General features: G+C 36.8%; 1 protein-coding gene across 1 annotated transcript in view; it reads right to left on the reverse strand.

Annotated features, from left to right (window-relative positions):
* Window positions 1-12,722, reverse strand: part of TRIM37 (tripartite motif containing 37) — a 144,889-nt gene that overhangs the window by 56,863 nt on the left and 75,304 nt on the right. Inside the window, exon 13 of the mRNA XM_003795582.3 lies at window positions 2,820-2,999. Within this exon, the coding sequence (XP_003795630.1) occupies window positions 2,820-2,999 (180 nt within the window). The remainder of the gene's footprint in view (window positions 1-2,819; window positions 3,000-12,722) is intronic.

Raw genomic sequence — 12,722 nt, forward strand, 5'->3', positions numbered from 1 at the left:
AAAAAAAAAGAAAAGAAAAGAAGAACCAGAGACAAAACTAATTTGGAACTTTATATCTCTCTCACCCCTTTCATCCTTAAGTTAGGTACCATTCAGTTTTTTATAGGACTTTATACCTAGAAACTACTAATCATCTAATACTTATCTGAAGTAGATATCTAATTTTAGTCAAGAATATTCATCCATGAAAGGGTAGAGATGATTCATTCAACCACTACTCTAAGTGGATACTGCCTAGGATAGTAGTCACTGAGACACATTAGAGTGAGATCTTCAGACAAGTTATTTTCTTTAGTGACTATTGAAACTGTTGGTCAACATTGCACATTTTAAATATTTGTGCCATTAAAACAAAAGCAAAAAGCAGGTAAAGTTAACTTTTTCTTTTAATGAAAGAATAAACTACTTACACAAAGTGATAGAAAAGCCTTAAAAACCTTTCTAATTAGAATATATAAAATGCCACTCAAATCTTGAACTAAGGCTTAAAATTTTGAGTAATCTTTTCATTAAATATATATTACAAGTAATAGGATAATTTGAAACCCCCCCCCATGAACCCCACCGCAAATTTATTTATCTATTAAGACATTATTTTATAGAGTAGTAAATTCTGCTTTTTACTGCCCATTTCATCTTGAGTTTCCTGGGGACAAAAACCATGTCTATTTCTTTGTAATTATAGCCCCAGTATTAGTCACAGGGTACAGAGTCAAGAAATGCTGCTGAATAATTGACAATTAAGCATCACAACAGGAATATATTCCTGAACTCAAACACAAATCTAAAAGGTTTTGTTATAAACTGAGATGGCCTAACTAAAAAACTAGAGGCAAGACAGCACCTGTGGCTCAATGAGTAGGGCACTGGCCCCCTCTACCAAGGGTGATGGGCTCAAACCCAGCCCCGGCCAAACTGCAACAAAAAATAGCCGGGTGATGGTGCAGGTGCCTACAGTCCCAGCTACTCGGGAGGCTGAGGCAAGAGAATCACCTACAAGAGCTAGAGGTTGCTATGAGCTGTGACATCTTGACAAAATGAGACTCTGTCTGTAAAAAAAAAAAAGAAAAAAACTAAAGGCAAACATAATTATAAGAGGGACTTTACCTAAAAAATTTAATCAGGGCAACCTAATTCTCTGTACCCTCTTTGAGTCCCAAACAAACAAACAAAAAAAAAACCTAGGGGCCAGATAAAAGGGCATTAAAAAGAAGAAATTCTCTCATACACAACCATCAGAAAGATTCAACATTATTATGACTCCAATAAAAAAGGGACTAAGGATATTAAAAAATAGCTCTTTTGTAGGGAGGTTGGTAAAACCTTTGAATAATTTTGCAATCCTCTCTATAGATGAAGCGTGACATAACAACCAATTATTTCTGTTGGTAAATAATTTAAAACCAAAATAAAAGCCTGAAAGTTTATAAAATAAAACTAAAATAATCCCCCTAAAAGAAAATGACAAAAAACAATGTTTTCTCTGTGAAAATCATATCCCTTTTTTCACTTCTTTATATCCTCAGAAAAGCCATGAAGAATGCCTAACAGTAACATTGATATAACAACTCAATTACCTAGCATGCTTAAGAACAAAGAGCTCAGAATAAGTAAAACTTAGAAGTGTATTACATCATTCTAAAGGAAAAAACTTGCAAAACGGCTTTGATGAAAATTTTTTAAACTTTTTTTTTTTTTTTTGAGACAGAGCCTCAAGCTGTCCCCCTGGGTAGAGTGCCATGGCATCACAGCTCACAGCAACCTCCAACTCCTGGGCTCAAGGGACTCTCCTGCCACCGCATCCCAAGTAGCTAGGATCACAGGTGCCCACCACAACGCCCAGCTATTTTTTGGTTGCAGCCGTCATTGTTTGGTGGGCCCAGGCTGGATTTGAACCCACCACCTTAGATGTATGCAGCTGGCACCTTAGCCACTTGAGCCACAGGCGCCAAGCCAATTTCTTAAACTCTTAAATACACTGAAACTTCTCAGTTCAGAACACATTTGAATCTTTTTTAAATAATCTGGTTCTCACTTTGATCATTAAATTATAATATAATGTAATGTATGATGCCCCCAAACTTCTGACATATAAGGCTAACCCAACATTAAATAGGGAAGTTGTTTCATAGTGTTTACATTCTCTGCTTTCTTACCAATCATATACCAACAATGAAAACTATTCATTTTCATCAACCTTATTTCTATTTCCTTACTTTTAATGTGCTGTTATCTTGAAAGAACTGAAAGTCATTTTATAAAATTAATTATATAAAACCCAATCAAACATAAGCACTTGATCCCTCACTGTTCTTATATTTCCAGATCGTGAGGTTGCTGAAAGTTTAATAGTTAAATAGGCTATTACTACATTTACTAAAATAGTAGTTTCCTTATTTTCCCTTTGAGTCAGAATCTCACTACGTTGCTCAGGATGGTCTCAAATTCCTAGGCTCAAGAAATTCTCCTGCCTCCTCTCCTGCCTCCACCTGTCACGTAGCTGAAACTACAAGCCTGTACCAGCTTAGTAGTTTCCTTTTTGATAGAATTACTAACTAGATGTCAAACAAGTTTTCGACTTTTATTATATATGGACTACAAAGGACTGGTGAAAGTAAACAGTTAAGAACATGTTAAGGTTACAATTAGTACAAATTTTAGTATTATCTTTGTTCAATGAATGGACTTTAAAATGAGGATTTTTGTTTGTTTATTATGTCTTTTCTTTTATCTTGTCACTGACTTGAAGTTTAGAAATAAAGTTCTGGTAATGTTATTCCCCCACAATAAAAGCCAAAGTATCAAATGTTTCCTGTTACCTTAAAATCACTGTATCATTTTGGCGATTCAAGTATCCTTCATTTGCAAGTAAGTCCAGACGGAAAAATCTATTATAGCCCCAGCATTCTCCAACTTCAAAGTCAGATGCAAATTCTCGAATGATATTTTTAGTAGGATCATTGCAAGACTGGTGAACCATCTCTACACGATATTCATATCTAAAATTGAAAATCAGACCATTACTATTTTGTTAATAAAGGAAGAATAAAAGACTCTATATATAAACATTAAAGTCATTTAGTAATTAAGAAGAAACTCATCATCATTGTATTTCTTTTAGAAAAGATTATAGCATTTATAAAAACAGCAGCATTCCATTTTAATTTCGGGTTAACGTGAGGATACAAACAACCAAATCACACTATTTGAATTTGTTAGGTAGAGTCCCTATTGTAATTGTGTCCTGCACCCCAGAGGTGTGCCATACACTCCAACGTTGTGCACATTCAGGAGTACCCTAAACTCCCCAAACTGAATTGAAATGAGTTTTCTGTCCTATGTGGGTGTGAGTTAGACAGTCTACTGGCTTCATGTCAGTATTCAGTACATTGGATATTTGTTTTTACATTCTTGTGATACTTTACTGAGAAGAATGTTTCAACTCCATCCAGGTTAATACAAAAGATGGGAAGTCACCATCGTTTTTATGGCTGAGTAGTATTCCATGGTATGCATATACCACCGTTTGTTAATCCATTCCTGAACTGATGGGCATTTAGGTGGTTTCCATGTCCTGGTAATTGTAAATTGAGCTGTAATAAACAACCTAGTGCATATTTCCTTATGATAAAATGATTTTTTTCTTCTGAGTAAATCCCTAGTAGTGAAACTCAGGCATCAAAGGGAGATCTAATTTGAGTTCTTAGAGGATTCTCCATACTTCTTCCCAAAGAGGCTGTATTAGTTGCAGTACCACCAACAGTATAAAAGTGTTCCCCTCTCTCCACGTCCACACCAGCATCTGCAACTTTGGGGTTTTGTGATGTGGAGTTATCTCAGGGTGGTTTTGATTTGCTTCTCTGATGATTAGGGATGATGAGCATTTTTTTCAAGTGTTTGTTAGCCATTCTTTTGTCTTCCTCAAAGAAGCTTCTGTTAATGTCTCTTGCCCAGTGAAGGATGAAACTGTTAGCTCTTTTTTTGTTGATTAGAGTTCTCTATAGATCCTAGTTATTATCAAGCCTTTGTCAGATCTATAACATGCAAATATCTTTTCCCATTCTGAAGATTACCTATATGCTTTGACTGCTGTGTCCTTAGTTGTGCAGAAACTTTTCAGTCTCATTAACTCCCATTTATTTATTTATTTTGTTGTTTGAATTGCCAAGAAGTCGTCTTCACAAAATCTTTCCCTAGGCTGACAACTTCAAGAGTTTTCCCCACACTTTCTTCTAGGATTTTAATCATTTCCTGCCTTAGATTTCGATATTTTATCCATCTTGAATCAATTTTTGTGAGTGGTTAAAGGTGCAGGTTAAGTTTTAGTCTTTTGCATGTGGGTATCCAGCTCTTCCGGTACCATTTATTGAATAGGGATTCTTTCCCGTGTATGCTATTGTTTGGTTTATCAAAGACCAGATGGCACTAAGAGACTGGTTTCATCTCTTGGTTTTTCTATTCTGTTTCATATATCCATGTCTCTAATTTTGTGCCACTACCATGCTGTTTTGATCACTGTGGACTTGTAATAAAGTCTGGTGAAGTGATGCCTCCAGCTTTGTTTTTATTACTAAGAATTGCCTCGGCTATACAGGTTTTTATCTGGCTCCAAACAAAACAAAGAACTACTTATTCCAAATTGTCAAAGTATGATGTTGGTGTAATAGCAGCATTTTGAATAGAAACCCAAAACATAACTGACACAAGCTCTTTTTTCCCTCATAAAAATGTTGACTGGGGCCAGGCGCAGTGGCTCAGGCTTGTAATCCTAGTACGCTGGGAGGCTGAGACAGGTGGATTGCTTGAGCTCAAGAGTTCAAAACCAGCCTAGACAAGAACAAGACCTCATCTCTACTAAAAATAGAAAAAAAAAACCCATCTGGGCACCTGTTTGTGGGCTACTGGTGGGCACCTGCAGTCCCAGCTACTTGAGAGGCTGAAGCAAGAGCATCTCTTGAGCCTAAGAATTTGAGGTTGTTGTGAGCTAAGATGCCATGGCACTCTACCCAAGGTGACAGAGTGAGACTCTATCTCAAAAAAAAAAAAAAAAAAGTTGACTAATATCTCAAGTATAAAACAACACTTGAGGCCAGGCATGGTGGCTTATACCTATAATCTGAGCACTCTGGGAATCCAAGGTGGGTGGATCACTTGAGCTCAGGAGCTCAAAACCATCCTGAGCAAGAATGAAACCCCGTCTCTAAAACTACCTGGGTGTTGTAGCAGGGGCCTGTAGTTTCAGCTACTCCAGAAGCTGACGCAAGTGGATTGCTTGAGCCCAAGAGTTTGAGGTTGCTGTGAGCTGTGATGCCACAGCACTTTACCAAGGGCAACAAAGTGAGACTCTTGTCTCAAAAATAAATAAATTAAATAATAAAATACACTTCAAAAAATAATGTATAAACAAATACTTCAAAGTTGGCTTTTGTTTTACAAATATAAGACTTTTTCTATATATTCATCATTCACATTTCCTCAGATATGAATATCCTCTCATTTCTAATATCCTTTGAGGTTTATTACCATGTGATTTTAAAATGTAAATTTTAAAATATGGCGGTGCCTGTGGCTCAAAAGGGTAGGGTGCTGGTCCCATATGCAGGAGGTGGCAGGTTAAAACCCAGCCCAGCCAAATAAATAAATAAATAAAATAAAATAAAATGTAAAATACTCTACTATATTCTTCCAATATAAGTTATAATAAAGCAACTTACTATATATTCAGAAGTTCAAGACTATAAAATTTCTTAATAGAAAATATGTATATACTGAGAAAGCCAATATACCCCTGATTTCCATATACTATTGTATAAAATTCTCAGGTCTATAAAAATATAAAGTATATAAACTTTTGTGCTTAAAAAGACATTATCAAAAATAACAACATACCAAAGGGAAGAAACTAATTGCAAATCATACCTCTGGTAACAGTAAAAATGTAAGAATCATTATAAGTCAACAATAAAGGGACAGAAACCTCAAATAATGGGCAATGTATGTAAGTTGACATTTCTCCAAAGAAGAAACACAATTGGCCAATAAGTACACAAAAAGATGTTTAACTTCAAGGATGTAAAGAAATACAAATTCTTATACACTGCAATATAAAATGGTGTAGCTACTGTGAGAAAGTTGAGCAAATCCTCAAAAAATTAAACATGAAGGGCAGTGCCTGTGGCTCAAAGGAGTAGGGCACCAGCTCCATATGCCAGAGGTGGTGGGTTCAAACCCAGCCCCGGCCAAAAATTGCAAAAAAAAAAAAAAAGTTAAACATGAAATTACCCACATAACACAGCAATTAAACAACTAGATATATATTCAAAAGAAATAAAGATATATACCCATACAGAAACTTGGATGTATTTATCATAGCATTATTCATAAGAGCCAAAAGGTAGAAACACAAATATCAACAGATGAGGGTTAAAAGAACAGTGGTATATGCATACCACATACTCAGCCATACATATAAAAAAATGAAGTTCTGATAGATATGCTTCAGCATGGGAGAACCTTGAAAATACCATGCTAAATGAAAGAACCCCCCCCAAAATGGTCTCAAATAGTGTAATAGTTTATATGAAATATCCAGAACAGACAAATCCAAAGAGAAAAAGCAACACAGTAGGTGTTGGAGGGATGGTGTAAGGAAGAAATAGGAAATATTTACTTAATGGTTACAGGGCATTCTAGGGTGAAAGAAACAATTTAAACCATGGAGGGATGTGATAACACACTATAAATATGCTAAATTACAATGAACTTTGGATTTTAAAATAAGTTAATTGTAGGCTATAATTTCATCTCAGATAAACTACTTTTACTTTAAAAAATGAGCATGAGAAAAATGAGAGAACTCAAGAATCACACAGAAAATAATCAAGAATATTAAAAATCTAGAAGAAAACATTAATGCAAATAGTCATGTACGTCCGGGATCAAGTACAGGTAAAAGCGTGAAATTATAATAAAATAGTATTCAAACAATCAGCAGCCTTATATGAAAAGGCATATTTCCTTCTTTTTCTTTTTTTACACTTTTACTTTTTTTAAATCTTATTTATCATGGGAAAGGCATTTTCTTTCATCCTCACTGGTTCTTTAAAATCATGACAGACCTGTTTCTAATAAACATGGCATTTAATCCAAGTTAAATTACTGAAGAAGTGTCTCAACCCTAACCTTACATAAAACTGACCTTGTATCACATCAAAAGTGTGAATAAATTTAACAGGACTGATAACCTCTCTAAGAAAAATTCTACTTATTCTTTAAGCAACTCAAGGAAATTCCTTTCTCTGAAACAACAGTCACTCAGTAAAATGCTGTTAAGAGTCAACTGCTAGATCACTTATTGGCAAATTTCCCCTGAAATTTCATACATACTTGTGCATAGAAACACACATCTCAGCCAGACGTGGTGGCTCATGTCTGTAACCCCAGCACTCTGGGAGACCAAGGTGGGTGGATCGCCTGAGCTCATGAGTTCAAGACCAGCCTAAGCCAGAGTGAGACCTCATCTCTAAAAACAGCTGGGCATCGTAGTGGGTACCTGTAGTCTCAGCTACTTGGGAGGCTGAGGCAAGAGAATTGCTTGAGCCCAAGAGTTCGACATTGCTGTGAACTATGAGGCCATAGCACTCTACTGAGGTCAACAAAGTGAGACTCTGTCTCAAGATATATAAGCATAATGAAATTATGCAAGTACTTCTTCAGAGTCCCAGATAATATTAAAACGACTGCACCATGATACAATGATTTAAATATTTATTTCATATTTTGGCTGTTAAACTAACTGGTAAACTCTGAATTCTATAACTGACTGACATTACAATATTTAATGAAAAAGTATTTAGTACTTACCAAAAAAAATTATGCTTCCTAAACAATAAATTAACAGGTGTAATCTGCTTTTATCAGGATACAAAAGTCCCAATAAGAGAGATATATATATATATATATACATATATTTTTTTTTTTTATTAAATCATAGTTGTGTACATTAATGCAGTCATAGGGTACAATGTACTGGTTCTATATACAATTTGAAATATTGGAATGAAAATATTCCAATACAAAATTTCTGATCTTTATCAAACATCGTATCCTCAATATTATTTCATTATCAATAATGCTATTACTGTTTATAAGACAATGTGAATTTAGAACTCCTGACGTCTATATGGTTAATAGTAACAGCATTGACATGAGACCAGTACCAAAGGCAATAGAAGTGTTACAAAATCTATATAACAAGTAAGCCAAGAAGTAGAATTTTCCCAAGACAAGACACAGTAACATATCGGGAAATAGTTAACCAAGAGATAAAGGGAGCTCTAACCAAGAGATAAAGGGAGCTCCAAGATTTAACAGTAGTAGGAGGGATATAAACAAAATCCTGTGATGACTCAATTTCTTAGAATTTGGCCTAAGATCAACCACCAGGGCTGATTTCAGGGAATCCAAGAGCTTAGTGGTTAAACATAGAGGAGAAAAATTTGTAACCCTGACTTTCCAAGTCCCAGTGTTAAACTTGAGTGAATTACTAAGCCACTGTATTCCCACCTGTGAAATGGGAGTGATACTAAAATCTTTAGTTTCCAAGGTAAAATTAGATATGTAAAGCCAAGTGCCTGGCACAAATATCCCAGTTATTAGCTGTTGTAATAATACAGATGAGCCCAATATTTCAGACAACACAGCAGATCTGGAGCACAGCTACGATGAGAACACACTTGAAATTTATAAGTCAGCATCTTTTCCATTCCACCAGCAATATTCAGTTTGACTCATCAGTGGTGGCAAGGATATTCTTTATCAATGTTAGTCTAAGTTTGATATCCACGGGGGACAGTCCTCACCATCCTTTCAGGAATCAACAAACCCCAAACCATTATTATAGGCTGGGTACGGTGGCTCACACCTATAATCCTAGCAATCTGGGAGGCCAAGGCAAGTGGATTGCCTGAACCCAGCAGTTTGAGATCAGCCTGAGTGAGAACTTGCCTCCAAAAAATAGCTGGGCCTGGTGGCAGGTGCCTGTAGTCCCAGCTATTTGGGAGCCTAAAGCAAGAGGATGGCTTAAACCCAAAAGTTTGAGGTTGCTGTGAGGTCTGATGCCACAGCACTCTATTGAGGGCAACAAAGTAAGCCTTCCCCCACCCCCCAAAAAAATCACTTTTATAAAAATAGTATGTTATTTGCCCTCTTCACTGTTAACATTTGCACTAACAGTGGAAAAGCAATAGCAGTTAAAACCTACCAGTCATATTCACTGCCACACACTTAGAAATGCCAATGTCTATCAAGAATGTCTTTGATGGCTCAGCGCCTGTGGCTCAAGCGGCTAGGGCACCAGCCACATACACCTAAGGTGGCGGGTTCCAGTCCCCAGCCTGGGCCCACCAAGCAACAATGATGGCTGCAACCAAAAAATGGCCAGGCGCTGTGGTGGGCGCCTGTGGTCCCAGCTACTTGGGAGGCTGAGGCAGGAGACTCGCTTGAGCCCAGGAGTTGGAGGTTGCTGTGAGCGTGATGCCATGGTACTCTACCCAGGAGGACAGCTTGAGGCTCCGTCTCAAAAAAAAAAAAAGAATGTCTTTGATGATGAAATAAAATTAACACTATTAAATCTCAACTTCCTAGGTGTCACAAAATGGGAAATAAAGTATTTGTACTGCACAGTGATGTGCAATGGTGGTCACATGGAAATTACTTTGTTCAACTAAGTTGGCTTCTCAATTAGTCACTATTTTTAATAAAATATCAAACTGAAAGAATACCTGACAGAGGGTTATTCAGTTGTGGATATCTGACAAGACATTTCCTGGACTTAAAATACTAAGAAAAACAACTGTATTTCTTGCCAATAGTAAAACAGAAACTTTCAAGTGAAAAAAAAATAGTAATTCTGAAAAACCTGCCACTATGGGTTTAAAAGCTTTCTAATACCTCAAGACTTTTCTGATAAAAATACTGTTATCAGTGAATGTGATAATTGATGTTATAGAATACAACAAAACATTCAAACTACATATTCAGTAAACTATTATTTTCCAAATCATCAATGCATGATGTTAACAAAACCACAAATGGATAAAACATCCAAAGTACAAAAAAGTACAAGACAGGCTCGACGCCTGTAGCTCAGTGAGTAGGGCACCAGCCACATACACCGAAGCTGGCGGGTTCGAGCCCATCCAGGGCCTGCCAAACAACAATGACAAATGCAACCAAAAACTAGCTAGGTGTTGTGGTAGGCGCCTGTAGTCCCAGCTACTCAGGAAACTGAGGCAAGAGAATCACTTAAGCCCAAGAGTTTGAGGTTGCTGTGAGCTGTGACACCGCAGCACTCTACCAAGGGCAACATAATGAGACACTGTCTCCAAAAAATAAAAATAAATAAAACAGCATAAGACAGGCCAGGCACAATAGCTCATATCTATAATCCCAGCACTTTGGGAGGCCCAGGCAGCAAGGATTGCTTGAAACCAGGAGTTCAAGACCAACCTGGACAACAGAGTGAGACCCCGTCTCTACTTTTTTAAAAAAGGTACAAAATGCAAGACAAACAGAATTTGGATTATTTTTTAGCTTAACAGCTTTACTGAAGTAAAACTGAAATATACTGGAAGTGTACAATTTGATAAGTGTTCATATCATCACAATCAAGGTTCTAAACATATCCACCACCCCTGAAAGTTCCCTCTGCCTTTTGTAACCCTCTCTCTTGTAATCCCCAATAGCGCTGCCTGCATTCAGATTAGTTTGCATGTTCCAGAGTTTTCTGTAAGTAGAATCAAGCATATGCATTTTTTTGTGATCTCGTTTCTTACACTAAGAATAATTACTTTAAAGATCATCCATATATGGTATCAACAGTTCATTTCTTTTTATTACTAAGTGGTATTAAATATGGACATACAAAAATGTATCCATCTATATGTTAACAAAAATTAGAGTTGACTATATTTGGCTATTACAAATAAAGCTGCTATGAACATTTGTGTAAATATCTTCAAATGACATTTTAGTTCCTTTTCTCTTGGGTAAATACACACAAATGGAGTACCTGGGTTATGCAGGTAAACTTTAACTTCTTAACAAATCAACAAATGGTTAATGAAGGTTTACACATTTTTCCTCCCAAACAGGAATTCATAAGACTTCAAATTCTTCCATATCATTGTCAACACCTAATATAATTAGCCACTCTAATAGTGAGTATTGTTAGGCCAAGGCTAAAGTAGAAAAATACCAGTTAAATCCTGACAAATTCCTGGACTGCAACAAAATGGAGTAAGTCTAGTTCACTCCCAAGATAGATGGGAAAGTACTCACTAACTTCTTGCTTGACTAACTCCCTTGACAAACAAACCAGGAGGTACCAATTATTCCCAGACTAACAATACCAGGTAGGGAAAGTACTAAAACAAAGTTGTATGACGTATGGCTAACCGTAAAATTCTGCTTCTATACAATGCTTGCTTCTGCCCCACCCGAATGCACCTGGACAGCCTGCATGCCAACCAGGATGCAGAACAAGTCTTAAAAACCTGACTCCTTAAGCACTCAGGGCTGCTCTCAGAAACCACACATTGGGACACTGAGGCAGTCACCGGCTGGCTCTTCAATAAAAGGAATCTGCTGTAAATTTGACTTGTTTGGCAGTGTGGTCTTTGTGGAACTCCTATACACAACAGTATTAGTTTCACATTAAAGTTAAATTTCCATTTCCTGAAAAGACTAATGATAGTTCAGGTATGGTGGCTCATGCCTAAAACTCTAGCAGTTTGGAGTTGGAAGCAGGATCGTCTGCCCTCGAGGCCAGAAGTTCAAGACCAGCCTGGGCAATGTAAGGAGACCCATCTCTATAAAAAATTTAAAAATTAACGTGCATAGTGCATACACCTGTATTCTTAGCTACTTGGGAGACTGAACCCAGAGGATCACTTAGGCCCAGGAACGGGAGACGGCAGAGAACTATGTTATCAGGCCATTGCCCTCTAGCCTGGGCAAAAGATAGAGCAAGACTCTATCTCCAAAACAAAACAAACAAAAAACTGAAAAGAAAACTAGTCCTCTCCAAAACAACTAATGACATTAAACATCTTACATGGTCATCCATAAATCCTCTTCAGTGAGGCATCTGAAAAACCTTTTGCCTATTTGAGGAAGGGAGGTTATTTTTAGTTTTGAAAGTATATTCTGGATACAAGTCCATTATCAGATCCATACTTTATAAAGATTTTGTCACAGTTTGTACCTTATCTTTGTTCCCTTAACAGTGTGTTTTGAAAAGGGATGTTCTTAATTTTCATGAAGTCTAATTTATAAATTTCTTTTATACACTGTACTTTTTGACTTTTATCTAAAATGTTTTCTAATCCAAAATTATAGACTTTCTCTTATTTTCTTCTATAAATGTTATAGTTTTAGGATTTACTTATTATTTTGAGACAACAGTCTCATTTTGTTGCCCTCAGTAGATTGCTGTGGCATCATTAGATCTCACAGCAACCTCAATCTCTTAGGCTCAAGGGATCCTTTTGGCTAAGCCTCCCAAGTTGCTGAGACTACAGGCACTCACCACAACTCCCGGCTCGTTGTTCTATTTTTAGTAGAGACAGGATCTCTTCTTCTCCAGTTGGTCTCCAACTCCTGAACTCAATCTACCCACCTCAGCCTCCCAAAATGCTAGGATTACAGGCTTGAGACACCAC

This window comes from Otolemur garnettii, unplaced genomic scaffold (assembly GCF_000181295.1).
Source record: "Otolemur garnettii isolate 467f Iridium unplaced genomic scaffold, OtoGar3 scaffold00094, whole genome shotgun sequence".
Taxonomy (NCBI): Eukaryota; Metazoa; Chordata; class Mammalia; order Primates; family Galagidae; genus Otolemur; species Otolemur garnettii.